The sequence below is a fragment of the Gymnodraco acuticeps genome, unplaced genomic scaffold, assembly GCF_902827175.1.
Source record: "Gymnodraco acuticeps unplaced genomic scaffold, fGymAcu1.1, whole genome shotgun sequence".
Classification (NCBI taxonomy): domain Eukaryota; kingdom Metazoa; phylum Chordata; class Actinopteri; order Perciformes; family Bathydraconidae; genus Gymnodraco; species Gymnodraco acuticeps.
Window position 1 is genome coordinate 4,405,545 of NW_022991180.1, and position 17,810 is coordinate 4,423,354.

General features: G+C 41.9%; 1 protein-coding gene across 1 annotated transcript in view; it reads right to left on the reverse strand.

Annotated features, from left to right (window-relative positions):
- The window catches only part of LOC117560829 (piggyBac transposable element-derived protein 5-like), a 35,050-nt gene that overhangs the window by 14,884 nt on the left and 2,356 nt on the right, over window positions 1-17,810 (reverse strand). Inside the window, exons 2-4 of the mRNA XM_034237900.1 lie at window positions 13,500-13,930; window positions 9,551-9,685; window positions 6,424-6,598 (exon numbers count right to left, since the gene is read on the reverse strand). Of these exons, the coding sequence (XP_034093791.1) occupies window positions 6,424-6,598; window positions 9,551-9,685; window positions 13,500-13,930 (741 nt within the window). The remainder of the gene's footprint in view (window positions 1-6,423; window positions 6,599-9,550; window positions 9,686-13,499; window positions 13,931-17,810) is intronic.

Genomic DNA, 17,810 nt, shown 5'->3' on the forward strand with positions numbered 1-17,810 from the left:
CTTCACGACCCCAGCCGGCACTGCGCATGCGTGTGACGGTGGTGCCTTTACAGCCCCAGCCGGCACTGCGCATGCGCGTGACGGTGGTGCCTTTACAGCCTCAGCCGGCACTGCGCATGTGCGTGACGGTGGTGCCTTTACAGCCCCAGCCGGTACTGCGCATGTGCGTGACGGTGGTGCCTTTACAGCCCCAGCCGGCACTGCGCATGCGCGTGACGGTGGTGCCTTTACAGCCCCAGCCGGCACTGCGCATGCGCGTGACGGTGGTGCCTTCACAGACCCGTCAATTGTCCGCCCTTTGAGAGAGGCCATAGCTGCTCTCAGAAGGGGAACAGTTGACGGACTGTTTATTGTTTTTCTTTTCATTTTTTCGAGCTGCGCCCTTGGCTCGAAGCCTGGATGCGTCAGCGGAAAATGTTTTATGACAGAAAAATCAATAATTGTGTGACATGTGTTTATGCGGACTTGAGGATGGTGTTGAGGCATCTCTCGAGGCGGCGGGAACACATTTAGAGCTGGGGAACCGCAGACTTCCAGCTCTGTCACAGAGGGGAGAAGGAGGGGCTGTCACGCCGCTCGCCTTCTTCCTCGACTGCTGGCCGAAATTCTGGGTTGGCTGCGCCTGGGCTGCAGCCGGAACCGGAGATTTTCTAGGCCAGCTCGCCCTCGTCCCCTGCCTGGGCTGGGGACTCGGGGCGGACTGCGACCTCTGCGTTTTTGGTATTTTGAACCGAGCAGGGTTCGGGGCAGCTTGGACGAAGGGCTGCCGCTGCGAAGGCAGCAGCTGGGCCCTTCGAGGGAGGCAGAGGTGGAGGGCCTCGTCCTCCTTCTTTTTCGACTCGCATCTCCTCTGCATGGAGGCAAGAGCGGAGCCGAAAATCCCCTCGGGAACGATGGGCATGTCAAGCACATCCTCCTTTTCCCGGTCTGGGAGGTTGGTGAGGTTGAGCTCTTTCCTGCACCACCATGATCCCCATTGTTTTGCCCGTGGCCTGGACGGCGCAGCGTTGGACACGGAGACAAATGTCTGTGACCGCGGCCAACTTGTCCAGAACGGCCGGTCCAGGATTACTCGACATATCCTCACAGAGCTGCGTCCAGAGCCCTGGCGGACAACGCTGCGGCTCTGTAGGACCGTTCAGTCATGGTCGACTGGAAACGGTCCACCTTCGCTGGCAGTGTGGGGTTCCTGCTTGGTGACGGGCCCATCCTCGGTAGGAGGTGGGCTGCCACCAGCAGTTCCATCGGCGGTATGCGGAGCAGGCCGAGCCTCTCCATACCGTCGCAGTCTAGGGAGGAGGCACCCTGGATTGGGGCCTTGTTGCTAAAGGGTCGGTCCCTCCACGAGACCGACACCTCATCCAACATCTCCGGGAAGACCGGGAGGAGTTGCCTCCTTGTCCTCGTTGCTTGGGGAGAATGTTTCCCCTCGTAACGGGACCTGGCGGTCTCCTTGGCCATTTCGGGCCACGGGATGTCTAGCCTGGACGCAGCGCGCTGACACGCGGCCTGCAGGTCCATGCTCAGACAGGGCGAAGCTGGTGTGCTATCGCCCGGGAGAGCAGCCATCGCTCCCGGCTTTGCCGTTTGAGCCGATGACATGAAGATATCTTCTTCTTGCTCATCCGAATCAGACAGGAGGAACTCAGAGGTGTCCTCTTCGTCCTCCATGTAGTCTAATTCCAGGACATCCTCCGCGGGCGAGACCATGGTGAGGTCTCGCCGGGAGCTCCCGCCTGGTGAGGCGTGGGGCTCTGTTCCCGCGTCTCTTGCCGCCACCGGGTCCCGGCCTGACACGGCGTGGGATCCCGGTTCCGCAGCTGCCGCTGTTAGTGAGCCCCAGACCGACACAGTGAGGGGCTCAGTCTCTGCGGCGGACGCCCCCGTGTCTTGATTGCCAAACGGCGAATCAGTGGACATGAGGGAGTCCTGTTCCAACAAGCTAGCTTGGTGTGCAAGCCGTCGGTGGAGGCTCTTTCGGGTGAAACGGGCACAATGCCCGCACGAGCCGGGGTTGTCGATAGCCTCCTGGGCGTGTTCCAGCCCGAGGCAGGACGAGCAGACCTGGTGTGAGTTTGTGCCTGCTATCTTCAACCCGCAGCCGCATGACCGAGCCTCCGAGTCCCTGACTCCTCTGGTGTGAGGGGGAGAGGCGTCCATCTTGTTCGCCTCGTGGCGTGGAGAGGACCCGCTCGTAACAGGTACGTCGTTGAGAGAAAAAGTGTTACCAACCCGTCCTTAATCCGGAGAAAAAGGGATGGTGTGGGTCCTTTGTTCTCAAAGAATATTGACTGGTGTGTCAATATACTTCTAATCCTTTTCTCCTCCGTGAGAGAGAAAAAGAAAAGCGTCCTCGCTACCGTGGTGTCGGTAGTAAGGGGAAGCTTGCTAGCAACAGGTGCGTAGCTAGCTTGAGAAAAATCAAAACCTTACCTTACTTTCCGGTGAAAGAAACGGCGAGGTCGATTTTAATACTAACTGGCGTTAGTATTACCGTCTTCTTGCGAAGCAGAAGGAGTAGCCGGCGAGCGCCCGTCGACCGAAATGGTTATATTTGTGTTCAGTCTGTGGACCGTTAAGCTTGTCCGGCTACTATAGAGATGTGCTCTGAAGCGAGAAGAGGTGTTTGAATGACGCATGCGTCGTGGCGCAAGCTACTTATAGGGGGTGAATTCCCTGACGCTGACGTCAAGATCACCAGCCAATCAGGATTGGCGTAATGAGATTGTTTGCTCCGCGATGAGGCGCATCCCATAGTGAGACATCGAACGGAGTGTTATGAATGAGAACTGCATGGTCTTATTTTTATCTTGGTTTTATGAAAATTATAGATAGACATGCACCTCTGCGTAAATTTAGAGTGAAGGGACGAAACAATCCCTGGTTTTCTGCTGAGCTGTCCAGTCTACTTCATGAGAGAAATAATGCTTGGGCTAAGGCTAGGAAATCAGGCTCAGAGGTAGAATGGCTACGCTTTAGACAGCTAAGAAATAGCTTCACATCTCAAATAAAAAGTGCTAAATCAAAGTACTATTTGTCAGTTACCACAGAAAACCTGAATAATCCTAGGACATTTTGGAAAGCCATAAAATTGATTCCCACTGGTGATATCCCAAATGAGCTACCTCCGTGCCTCACCACAGCATCTGGCATTATATCAGACAGGGCTACTATGCTAAATTGCTTTAATAAGCATTTTGTGTCTTGTGGCTCTCTGTTTGATTCTGTCACTGACTGTACTTCTGCTTCTGTGAACGCTCCAATCCTTAACTCTGAACAATGTGGTCTGGAAAACCCTTTCAGTTTTACTCCTTTAACTATTGGTATTGTTCATGAAGCATTATCCAAGTTAGATCCTAGGAAACCGGCTGGCCCGGACAACTTAGAACCTTTCTTTTTAAAGATAGCTGCAGATTTTATTGCTCCACCTCTTACTTCTCTTTTTAACCTCTCCCTCAGCACAAATACAATTCCAAAAGTATGGAAGTCTGCTTATGTCTTGCCTTTACTGAAAGGAGGGGAGGCAACTATTTTAAATAACTTTAGGCCAATCTCCAAATTGTCAGTTCTGGCTAAGGTGCTCGAACGACTTGTGAGTGAACAAGTAAAGGAGTTTTTATGTATAAATGATATCCTGTCTAGACATCAGTCAGGTTTCAGAAAGAGACACAGCACCATCACTGCCACAATGAAAGTGGTAAATGACATTACTAGTATTTTGGATAATAAGCAGAGTTGTGCAGCTCTGTTTATTGACCTTTCCAAAGCGTTTGACACCGTTGATCATCGCATTTTAAAGCAGAGGCTACTCAGTATTGGCATATCCAGCCATGCAGTGGGGTGGTTTGTGAACTACCTCTCTGAAAGGTCCCAATGTGTTCATTTTGATGGACTGTCTTCTGAGTGGTTAAACATTTCTAATGGTGTACCACAAGGTTTTGTTTTAGGACCACTTTTATTCTCCATATATATTAACAGCGTAGGTGATAATGTGGATGAAGCTACTTTACATTTTTATGTGGATGATACTGTGATGTATTGTGCAGGTCCCTCCATTAAAGAGGCTGTTGTTAAATTACAGGCTGTTTTTAACACTATTCAGACTCAGCTCTCTGAATTAAAGCTTCTTTTAAATGTGGATAAAACCAAGGTAATGCTCTTTTCAAAAGCAAAAAAGACACCAGAGCCTGTTTTAGATATTGTAACTACGCAAGGAACAAAACTTGAAGTTGTTGCCTGTTACAAATACCTTGGTATCTGGCTTGATGATTGTCTCTCTTTTAAACTTCATGTCAATAACCTGCTTAAAAAACTGAGGGTTAGGCTAGGGTTCTTTTTTAGAAACAAGTCCTGTTTCTCGCTTGAGGCCAGGAAAAGGCTAGTCACTGTGACCTTTTTACCTGTGCTGGACTATGGTGATTTGTTGTATATGAATGCACCTGCCAATTACCTGAGCAAATTGGATGCTGCGTATCACAGTGCTTTGAGATTTGTCACAAATTGTAAAGCGCTTACACATCACTGTACACTGTATACCAAGGCAGGTTTACCATCACTCTCTGTACGGAGGCTCAGTCACTGGTACACTTTTATTTATAAAGCTATGTTGGGCAAACTCCCGTATTACATCTGTTCTCTGGTAAAGCAGAAAGTTGCAAGCAGCTACTGTCTGAGATCGCAGGATGTAGTCTTGTTAGATGTACCAAGAGTAAGGACTGTCTTAGGTAAGACAGCTTTTATGTGCGCAGCTCCACTTGCTTGGAACAATCTTCAGCAATAATTGAAATTGAGCAATTTTATTTCTCTGAATGTTTTTAAGGCACGTCTGCACGAGATGCTTTCTGACACTATGGGTGTTTGTAAGTGTTGGTGAATATGTAAATATGATGTCCTCTATTGTTTGTTTTTATGTTGTTTTTATGTTTCATGTGGAACTAAATTGATGCAGGTCTCCCTTGTAAAAGAGATCCATGATCTCAAGGGACCTATCTGTCTAAATAAAGGGATGAAATGAAATGAACATCACTATATTGGAAATATTTGTATAGGCTTTTTCGATCAAACATTTTTGGTGTCGGTCAGGGGGTACTTGGCTGAGAAAATGTTTCAAAGGGGGTACATGACTGAAAAAAGTTTGAGAAGCACTGCTGTAAGTAACAGAAAGACAAAAAAGCCTGTTTGGATTCAGAGGTTCTTGTTGTCAGGTGTTATACTGTAAATGGTGTCTTATTAAAGTGTCTGCTTTTTATTGATTTATTTTGTAGCTATGAAAAAGCAAAGTACTTCTAGCTGAATCTCCCTTGATGTATTACGCGTAAAAAGACAATTAACAGTCTACAGCAGTGCATCGCAGGATGGTTAATCTTGCAAAGAAAAAAAACATCCATCCCGACAAGACCCTACAGTTAAGATTCAGTCGTCAAGATGGATTATTCTTAAAAGAAGTACAAATTATCAATGAAATCAAAAGAGTGGCAAATTGCTTGGATTGTTTCTTAGGAATTACATGTAGACATAATGCCTGTTCTTTACAATGTCAAGCAACTTTCTTAAAACATTTTAACTGGTTTTAGAAACGTTTAGGTCCCAAGCTGTAAAACAAAAGCATAACATGACAAATACAATACGGTCTACTAGCGTATGTTTGCATTGCCATATGAGTCATGCTTGTGCTTTTACACACTCCCCATGTGATTAAGATGTTTCACTTGGGGCACAAGGACAGATGTAGAAAAAAAGTGAATCATTCTGACTGCATACTTTAGTGCTGTGAAGTCAAGTTTGAAAGGGAAATGCAACAGTCTGTCTTCTCTTAAAGGTGGAGTAGGTAAGTTTGAGAAACCGGCTCGAGATACACTTTTTGTTATATTCCATGGAATGCTCTTAACATCCCGATAGCAATGAATATCTAAAGTGCTTTGACAACAAATCCATAAAAAAATGTCATCTGTGGAAGCCGTAGCTCTGTAAAAAGCACGACCAATCATTTTAGCCGGCCCGGCTAAAGTAACTGGATGGCCTACCTGCCTGTCAGCCTTCCATCAGTGCACAAACTTATCTCGTGCCCTCATTGGTCATGTGCGCGTTCGTGTGTGTTGGAGGAGGGGCTCTGTAAGGAAGTGGCAGATTTTTTCCGGCTGTGTATTTTCAAATTCTAGTGCACTCGAGCTGGTTTCTCCAAAATTACCCACCCCACCTTTAAGTGTTTGACGCTTTCGTCACAACAACACGACTAAAGACAAACAAACAAAGTATTAAGGTAGTAGGGGAGATCGACTACACTCTGTGCACCAAAGCAGAAAAAGGTAGAGGTTGAGAGATGACAGAAGAGGAGAAGGAAGTTAGAAAACAAAAGGTGTTTTATTTAAACAGTATTACAAAGACAGAGCAACAGATTTCTGATGTTATCATTTGTTTGTGTACCTTGTTTGCTGAATTCGGTGAAGAGTCCGAGGCTGGTGATGGACGGCCCTGTGAAGATGATGGTGTTCTTGCCAGAGATGTTCTGGCAGAGCTGCTTGGCCACCAGGCTGTGGAGCTGAGGCTTATTCTTCAAGGTGGCCAGACAGTCTGTGCCTTCCTTCAGATGCACTGAGATCTGCAGCGTGGGCAGAGAGAGACGACACGTCCATTAAACAGATATAGAACCAGCAATCTTTACCTCAGTTTTAAGCACCATTTTTATTTTCCTCTTGATGAGAAAAATCTGCAGATATAAGTCATCACTCTCTGCAAAGCTCCTGTTTGATTTTACAATGTATGATGTAAAAAAAAAATACAGCATGTTCACATTCCTTTAAAAATCCAGTAAAAAAGACAAATATGCATTCTCTGGTTGCACCGGAAAAAACAGTAGATTTAGCTGGAAAAATATCTATTTGGACTCAAAACTGCATTGGGGATGGTTCATAATAATAAAAAATGTATGGTAAATATGCAGTTTGAAATATGCCAGAATTTCTCCTTTAAGGCAGCAACCATGAATATGCAATTCATGGTTGCCTATTTGAGTCCGGAGTGATGCATGCAAATCCCCCTTCCTTTCTCCCAGCATTTTTCTGTTATCTCTCTATGTGTTGTGCTCTCATAAAATAATCACATTTTTGCCTGATGTTGGTGCAAAAGGAAGGCTCAGTTGCTCTTCCTTTATTGTGGGGTTTCTCTGGGGAGTTTTATTTATAAATAATTTGATTAATGTATATATTTGGATCCTGTGGAGAACATGAATGTGCTAAAGCTAAACTAATGTCTTCTGTATTCTGTCCAATACGGTTTCGATACTGAAAGCTAAGCCTTAACATGTGAAAGATTGCCAAACTATCTCCAAACTGTTAGAGGATGGCAGAACTATTTTAAGAGTGCCCACTGGAGCTGTGAATATGAATATTTCATGACAATATGGCCAGATGTTGTTGTGATATGTTACTCTGGATCAAGGCAGACTGAACAGTACTTCTCAGCTCAACACACTGATGCCTATAAAGACCTCCAAATAAACATTGGCTTCCAAAGAAAGTCAATATCAAATACACAAACAAATGTCCATCCACAGTCCAGTGTCCTTCTTGAACTCATATACCTGCAGTTGTTCACGAGTGGAACAGCATTAGCCTGATTAGCCAGCATCTACGTCGAGTCTTTAGCTATTACACTAAGTGCTCAGTGTGTGTGCGTGTCTTTATATGTGTGTGTGTTTGTGTATTCCTGTGTGGTTCACTGGCTAATGGAATCTCATTGATTCACTCCATTAACTCGTTTTATTTCTTGGATTTTTTTCTCCCTCGACACAATTCATTTAAAGAGGGAAGATCTCAGTGCAGACACACATCAGCGGGCTGGTAAAGACTGAGTGACGGCCAAACACACAGTCAGTGTGAATGTTAATGCTTATTTGTTAAAACGATGGGATCATGGGTTATGGGCTTCTGTGATGCATATGTATGTTTTACACAGTGGATTTGGGATTACAAGAAATATTATAAATTGTTTTATTTTATTTGATATAAAGGAATGATAATACAAAATGTAAAAGGAAACATTTAAATTCTGCTCTTGTTTGGTCCCCTCTACACTAATGTGGTTCTGGACCACATCCAGACTAAAGAAGGACTTCTCCTGCAGCGTCGTCTGGTGCCTGGTTTTTCTATTTATAATCCTCTGCAGTTTTACGATGATGTATTATTGTATTGATGTTTCCTGCCAGATTCCTCTAAATGCAGAGTAAAGTTTGTCATTGGGCAGGTCATTCTCAAACCTGAACAAGAAAGGATAAATTATTCTCTTGATCTCATACAAGTATCATACAAATGAATGGATTACTGTTTAGTGCTCACTGAAAGATTCAAAAATCTGTTCCCATTGCGCCACTAATGCTTACGATGGGAGACACATTTCAAAGTCCTCATTCTGTGACACTTAATTAAAATGTGAATCTTTAATTCAAACCAGGCATCAATAACCTTGACACAAGATGAGAAATTCAAATGTTTTAAACACTTTTAGGGAGACAAATATCCTGTACCAAGAGATTAACACAGAAATATAGGATTTATTTTCTAAAAATCTTCAACTTGATAAGAGAACCGCATGATGTGACCAACTTAGACTGCCAAGGCCTCATCATAGATTCATATAAACTTGAAATGTATTTCAAATTTAAAAAGTCTTGCTTTTATAGCTAGAAACCACTGGAGGAAAATGTGTTGTGTAAGTGAACATCCTCTTAGCGGTGCAAACTTATGTGTGTGGATGCTTGTGTATTGAGAAAAGTCCCTTTAACAACCTGCATTTGCGGAAAAATGTATGCTATCACATGCAGTCTGGCCATGCATCGTGTTTCACAAGCTCAGGCTTAGTTAGCAGGCTGTCTCCATCATTTGTCGCCAATTAGGAAATTGTTGTGTTTTCTTCCTCTGTAATGGTCAGGTCTGTCAGTCCTCCTGTGTCTCTGGCCTCAGTTAATGTGTGTGTTACATAAGTGAGCGGCGCAGGACTGGCAGGTTGCGGTAAGGACAAGGTTGTTAGTGAGCAGAGCAGCCCTGCCTGAGATATAACACAGATGTAATCCTGAGCCAGAAGCTACTCAAATCTAAAACACCAAGAGAAAAATCTGACAACCAATACTTTTGCCCAGAAGGCATTTCTCACTTCTAGCAGAGTTTGATCATTTAAAAAAAATCAAACCTTGCCTTTCATGCTTGTGAAGCTTGCAAATGTTCTCATTGAAATTCTGAAAAGTTATTTAATTATTTCTAGTGAAGGCAAATAATTGGCTGAATGAAAAATGATGAACAGAGACAACCTGGGAATACGATTTGAATTTTGGTTATGATCAAAGGTGTTTTCCAAAAAGCCTTTTTGACTTCAGACTTTTTCTTACATTTCTGATGTAAAAGATTTCTACCATGAGTTTTGAAAGCACCACTTTAAAATACCATCAAAACAAACACACAAACTTCTCCCACTTCGATCTTATTACACTCAAATCAGAACTTAAACTTTTCAGTTTTGTGAAGGCTGAGTACACTGAATGAATAGTGTTTGCTGCTACCTGACAGATGAATCCGGTGGAGGTACACTGTCGAACCCAGAGGCTGAACTTCCTCTTCTTCCTCTTCCTCAGCTCTCGTTCCGTACAGGTGGTGATGAACACCGGATCCTCGTCTATCAACGGCTCATGAAGTACCTGGAAACACACAGAGGCAATGTTACATGTGTTTCTCCTGATTTTTATATAACCATGTCAGAAGTAAAGTACACGATGTGAAATAGCTGGCCTTGAGATGGATAAAACGTGTTTTGTGTGAGGCATAATAGCGAGGTTGTGCATGATGTAACATAACAGCGAGTGTTAGAGAGAGAGAGAAGGCAGCCAATCAAAACTCTTCACAAGTCTTTTATGTGTTTGGGTGCAATACTGTGAGAGAAAAAAGAATGTTCTTGGCAGCAAAACGCGGACAAAACTGAACAGAACTGTCTGCAAGATCCCTTTAGAAGAATGGCTTTCATTTGTTTTTATTGCTTTATTCGTTGCTTTGTCTTTAACTTTTGCATATTTAATCCGCTCCAGTGTTCTTTTCCGTTTGTCTGACTACATCTTTATTTCCATTACTACTTATGAACAAAATAAAGTGAAGACAGTATTTTTAAGGTCTGCTCTTGAGTATTCTAGCTTCAAACAAATTGAAAAATAAATCTAAATAGACAAGACATGGCTTCGGGGAAAAAGACTCTCAAAGAAGCAAAGAGTGGTTGTTCTGTCTGCTAAACATGGTGCAAGTGGAATCAGATACAAATAAAATGACACATAAACACATACAAATACAACGGAGATATTAACATTTAACTATATACATGTTCATCATCTACCTTTAAAACAAGCAGTAATTGCAATGAAGAGAACATAATTAAAGACTTTTCCTAAATCACTTCCTTTTTTACTTCTCAAATAATAAAAAGATACTTCCCTTAGAAACTGAAAACTAAAATAGTATTTGTCATTTGGTTTGTTGTTCCTGAAGTTACTGCATATATTTGCTGTTGTAGTCATCAATACAATCGATAATGATGTTGGTAGAAGTGCCAAAGTACATTTTAAAAGTAGGGTGAACTGCGCTGTCTTCCTCTTGATGAATTATGTCCTTGGTCTGCTCCCTGTCTCTTGATAAATTGGGATGGGTCAGACCAAATAATGAGGAGACATTTTTCAACGGGGATTAAAGTATTAGACACATTCACAAATCCAACAGGGCATTACCAGAACACTCCCACAAAACCAAACAATATCTTGGATGATTACACTAGCGCGGTAAACATAAATCCTGGCCAAATATTTCCCAAAGACACACACAAACATATATTTGCATTTCAAATGTCTCTCGGCTCTCCCTTCCTCCAGTGTCTTCCTCCTCCCACACCGACAGGATTTGACTAAAGCTAAAGCGAGCAGTGACCAACAGCTGTCTCCTGCGCCAGGACAAAGCGACAACTCATTTCCAATTCAAATATGGAGTAATGGATTTTTACAATGGAAAAATTAACGAGGCTATCTAGCCACTTGATGGATGACATCACCCAAACCATAATGGCCTATTAAGAATTATCTCCTCCTGTACTGCACTCGTTTCTCCCAGATATTCCTCTACACCGAATCCTAACCGATGAAAACAATGTGGTTACATTTGCACATTAATGCTGCTGGTAAATCATTTGCACAGGTTCACTGATCCTTTATTGGACGCAGAAAGGAGGGATATTGATCTATCCGATCACTAGCTGTCTAGCAGTGGATATCTACAACAAAGATTTTACACTTGCAAATCAATACAAAGCAGTGTCAACAGATTATCTCAGCAAAACTGCCAGACTGATGCAGAAAAGCATCCCTTTTCCATCGATGTGAAAATAATCTGACATAGCATGCTAATATTCAGCACCAATGTCGATCACTCATATTCACACACGCACACAATGTTGAATAATGCTTTGTGGCAGATAAATCCAGGTCACACTAACTCACATGTAGATAAATATCCTGCATAGTTCTTGTCATTTTTAAAGAATGGAGCTGAATTGATTTGTCGATACAATTCTGAAGTTGATCAACAGAATTGTACAGCTAAAATGGTAATAATCTAAATGGTCTTTGTTATTTAGTTAAAATGCACCCAAATCTATTGTTCCAGCTTCTGAATTGTAAATATTTGTTTGTTTTATTCTATAAAATCAACCTAAATATTGGTTGGTTTTGGACAGTTGGTAATAGATGTGACAATTTTGGAAATTGTAGTGTCCATTTTACACTATTTTGTGAAGATGAATTGATTCATTAAGAACACAGACAGCAGATCAAACACAAATCATCACATTATCTTCTTCCATTCCTTCTGTGTCAGTCATTACATGAGCAGATCACTTTTCAATCGTCTGGGAAGCAAGAGTTTTATTCTGCCATTTTCACTATCTGGGCCCTCTTTCTGCCCCTGGCACAGAAACCCAACGGATAACACAAACTGGCTTAGATACACATGCACCCCCTAACTGCTTACACACACGCTCTCTGACAAACAGTCTGCCCTGATTCCTTTCAATTGAGTTGTTTTTAGACCCAAATCGATAGAAAGCGTTAAAGTGAAACCCCTTAATTACCTCAAATTGAAATAAACTCATTATTGTTAACATCAAGTTGTGTTAACAAAAATATTCATTGTTAAATGAGATGTGGATGTGATACGAGGATGGCCTTTGCTGAGTTGCTAAGAGCCTGTATTTCCGAATGCATCACAGTACCGGCATCATCTTTCATAATGAAGATGATGTTATAGCACTTATCCAGCAGAAAGGCAATTAATCAACTCCTTCCCAGCAATTCATTACATTTTACCAGCAGGGGCAGGGGTGGCATAAGATCCAATTGAATGTACAAATAGCCAACCCGGGTGCCCTCGTCCTAACCAAATTCCGAAGATGTCAGGTGATTTGTATTTGTTATCTTCATGGAAGAATAAGCCGAAAGAGAAAGCTCTCAACACTGTGTCCTGATTGTTATGACAACCAACCACATGAGTCACTGCTAAGTACGATTATAATGACTAATTTAGGAGGAAATAATATGCTATGCATGCCTTTCCTTCTGTGAACTGCCACAACACAATCTTTTAATTACACACATGTAAGCTTGTTTTCTTCAGGTTGAAGTTAACAAGGCTGATGATTGCTTGTGTCTCTCTTTGTGGAAAGGATATGGATTTGATTGATGAGATAACACTTCAATCAGTTTGTTTGTTTGCTGCTCTTTTCAAAACTGTAGTGCTGCTTTTCATCCAGGAGAAAGAAAAGTAGGAACTGAAAAAAAGTCCAGCCCACCCAAAATAGAGTAGCAAGGCTGGCGCTCCAGTGGCCCAGTTGCATTAATGTGACTGATACAAACAGTGCAACTGAAAACAGTGAGACCTAAAGTAAAAAAGGACTGCCTACACTTATACACAGGCTTTGTTCAGGGTTTCAAACTGCGCCTCTTTGCAGGAGCTACCTGGTTGCTCTACATGGGGAGCACATTTCCTTTTTATTTCACAAGCAAATTAGGGAACTCCTAAGCTACTATATTACAATTCAGTGCATGTACATGTATATATATATACCTGAGGGGTAAAACATGTGCTGCTAACAAGAAAACAGTGATCTGACAATGTGTGGCTAATATTTAGACTTAAAAATGTGTCTGAACATTTTGTCTGCTGAAGATGACCTCTGGATGTTTCCTCATATTTCTTGGAATACTTCATGAGAAATTAAAAAGGAAAGGTATAAAGCTTAATGTCAACGGTGCTGTTAAATCAGTTTGACCTTTGGGTGTTCACTAATAAAATGTAAAAAAAGGTATTGAACGGAGAATCAGTACGAGGAAAAATATATGTAAATATATGCACAAAATAGCACCTAGCTGTCCAGCGTATATGCAATGCTTAGAGAGAAGCAGTCCTGAGGGAGAGAGCACACACCTGTGTCTGTGAGGGTCTGAAGGTGCAGCTGAAGGACTGCTGCAGCGAGTCCAGGAAGGGCTGGATCTTGTACAGGCCCTGGTTGCTCCCCTGTGACGGCCGGAAAGCCACAATGTGGAAATACTTGAGGATCTTCTCAAAGCGCGCCTGGCTCATCTTCAAGGCGATGCTCTGGTTGCTGAAGAAGCCCGAGCTCCAGATGCTGAGCACGGACTCGCAGCGCTGCACACTGGTGGAGGTGACGAAGCCCAGGAAAGCCTTCATCTCCTGGGTTGTGACGGGACGCCAGCCCTCGTCTGAGCCAAAGCGCTCCTGGAACTTCTTGGCATACATGTTGGTCTGGGTGACCATGTTCTGGATGCAGTTATCTGGGACGAAGAGCTGGAAGAAGTCCAGGGCTGTGGCGCTGGACGTCATCTTCTGAGCAGGGCCTGAATCAGGACAGCAAGGGGGGAAAATGATGATATGAAAACAGACAGATTGATAGAGAGAGAGTCCCATATGGGCTTACTCACAGACACAACTGTCACTTAATCCTAGTTTTCAACCTTTGGCAAAATGCCTTAGAGACTGACTCAATAAAAGGTTTATTTTTTGACACACAAAATTAGATTTTGATGAGCTGTCACTGTATATGCTGTGAGGGAAGCATACAAACTGTTTCTTGACAATGTCACTTCATTAGAAAAGAATACGGAGGAAACATCCATTAATAAGGTAGACTTACATCGTATAAATAGTCTTAAAATACAACTTTCATAAAGAATCGCTGTGCTTTCTGATGAATCAGCCACAGAAGTATTTGGTTTGAATGTCACGCGCCCAGGGCAGCGGTTAGATCATTTACACAACATGACAGCCGCCACACTGTGATCTGTGTCTCAGCGTGGCGTTTCTACGCTTGTCGAAGGTTTCAGTGTCTCGCTGCTTTATTGTTATGTCACACAGTGAGTCAAAATCATGCTCTGATCCGTTAGTCGGGTCAGGAGGGTGCCATGAATGAAAGAGATCTGAAGTCATACTGTCAGTAAAGCATCAGCTGACGATAAAGGTTTGTTTAAACAGCTTATCTTTTAACCAAAAGATGAATGCATCTAACATAGCAGACATTCAAGTAATACACAGGGAAACTGGTGATCTTAAATTAAGGGGTACATTGTAAGGTTGAGCTAATGAATATTTAGTGAAAGGTTCAATTAAATTGATGGATAATCAAATAATGAATTAATGTATCTTATAGCTTTAAACAGTTACTTGCATAAAGTAATGGGTTAACAATTGAAATATTTGAAAGCAACTTTTCTAACTGGTGAAAAAGTTAAAATAAAATATGTGTTATAATTATTATAGGCATTAAGCTATACGTTATGACTGCATTCATAAAATAGATAGCTGAGAAGAATTGATTAATAATAAAATAAATGGCAGCATGGTACTTTCATATTCTAATTCACTAGTTTACCGAGGGGAAGGTGGCGTTTACCTCCCATTTAAAAGCAATTTATCTGCTAGCTTTTAGGTGTTGCATTGAAGCTACACAATCAATACACAATGCAACAACTGGCTTGATGTGTTTGCTCTTGTAATGAATTAGAGATTTTCTCTAAGGTTGTTAGATCCGTGAGAGGAAATTTGGATGCCGAGCAGAACAACTTCAGGGTAAATTGAACAGCACGATCTCATTATCCCTGAACAGCGTAGAACAAGGTTTCTCAATCCATCGTCTCTCCTTTCCTGAGCGGTTACAACCACAATCACGATAGCTTCAGACTTCTAATGTTGAGTTAAAGATAATGTGTGCAGGGTTTAAACCTTAATTGTTTAAACAACATGTGGAGGAGGACAAGAAGAGGAAACAAGCAAAGCACACCCACAGAACTGATGCTATGCCGAGGCAGAGACAGCAGGAGTGGTGTGCCACGAGCTGAAATCCTCTCATTTGCCTTCCATTAGACTTGAAAGCTGAATGAAAAATCAAGCATGACTTCCCCTAAGCAAGCCACTCCTCCATCAAAAACATCAGACATTCAGATGTAAGGCCATACGATGCACAGTGACTCACCACAAAAATACAAACTGAGGAAGAACTCATTATTTTTTACGATAATGGACTGTTTTAATCTGTTCCTCTGTAGATCTACCAGCTGATCTAACCTACATCATGCTGATTAAACGGAATCAAACACTTACATATTCCTTCTTTCAGACTACTAATATTAGCTAATGTCTCTGTAGATAGAAAGGTTCGACATATCAATTTCCCACATTACACAACTCGCTACGTTGCACCTATAAACCCAAGTAATCCCTCATGATGATCAGCTGTTGTAGTATTTATATTTGCTAAGGGACACACGTCTGCCTGGTAGAGCTTTTATAGCCATGGATTTGAGAATGAGAGATTAATGTGTTTAGTAGATAAACCCTTCCTGTAGACGAAACATGTTTTAAGCTAGCGGAAATTACAGAAAGACCACATGGATTTGAAAGCCATTTCTAATTATTTTCTCAGACGAATCCCAGCTATGGCCATACTGAAATGCAAGCAAATAAAAATAGTAATATTTTTATGTCAATAAAATGTATGTTATATTTGGATTGTAAAAATATCTGTATTCTGTTGCTGTGCATCAGAAAAAAGTAGCAATGCAATGTGATCATTTCAGTCAATGTTCTATCGTACACTACTATGAGGATTTAAGAGTCAGAATTTGGGATGACATAACTCAACAAAATCCTGAAATTAAATAGATGATTGTTTATTTTTTCAAAAGCCTTAAAAAGATGTCCAGATGGCTCTTGTTGTTAGCACTTATTATGATGTATCCAGTAACATACTGTACGGTATAAAATTGTCAGTTATATGTGAATTTGACAATGCAAACATGAGCATCTGATTGTGATTTAGTTTCCCCTTTATTTTCTTTACCTTTTGTCATTTCTTTAATTTGTGTTTAATACAATACAATTCAACTGTAAGTCAACACACCCCTATGAAAATAAGTGATATTACCTCATTTAGTGTTTTCATTCCATCTATGGGCATTTATTATTATAAACATTCAGCATGTTTTTTGTTTTGTGAATATTTGGATAAGTGTGTGTTTCTTCCCCTCCGCTACCGGCCTCTTAAACAAGGCCCCCCCCCCCCCCCCCCCCCACTGACACTTTACCTCTGCCACATCATAGACTATATGCATTACATTAACGCACTCAATGTTCATACTCCTGTCTGCACATATTCTTATTTCACATTTCATAGTTTATATTCTAAAATTCATTCATAGCATTCTATTCCCATGTAAATCACTGCTTTATTTAATTTGTATTGCTATTTAACTGTATTTTATTACGGTGTAAAAGATTGTTTGTTTTATATTAGATTTCTTGTTTTTTATATTGTATGTATGCACCATGACATTAAGTCAAATTCCTAGTATGTACGAACCTACCTGGCAATAAAGCTGTTTCTGATTGTGATTCTGTTGTAGAGTCAGAGCCTTCTTGTCAAACAGCCAGTAAATATACCTGACAAGACTTCTATTTTTATACATGCAACCTTCACTGTGTTTGTCTGTGTACATATTTTTTCAAAATGACTCTGCCATGGTACAAGGCAACAGGCAAACAGGACACACAGACGGAAATATGCAGCCATGCAGAGAAACTTACATATGGAGAGTACCAGTCATCTATTAGACATGCCCAGCAAAGTGAATGAATAAATAGATCTTTAATTCCCTCGAACATCAGGATAAATTGTTATATAATCTGAGATGTGGAAGTATGCTTCATAATCCTTGGCTTTGGCCTTTGCCTCAACCTCTCAGGGGCAACAGTCTCTCGCTGAGATGAACAAAACACCTCACCTATAAATCTGACCTTGGGCGAACCACATTTTTATGCAAGCGAAAAAAAACTCAGCCGGCTTATAGACATCGCTGCTGGTTAAAAACCAAGGAGGAGCTGCTTTACTATCTAAACAACCCAAATCCACTTCCAGTTCGTAAGAAGTTGACTGGATGCTTTCTGACGGTTGCTGATGATTTATGTACGGGGTGCACAGTGTTTAAGGAGGGGAGCTGTCACATTAGCACTGGGACTGTGTCAGCACTGTCTCAGCCAGACAGTGAGACAAAGAGACAGACAGAGAAATGGACAGGGAGGCAGACAGGTAGGTGAGAAAAGGGTGCGCCGATAGCTAGACAGAGAAATCCAGACATGTGATAAACATGTCACTGAATCCACCTTAGGGGAAAACCTCATAGCTTAAGCAGTTTACCATCACGTGCCATTAAAATCAGAGAAGCA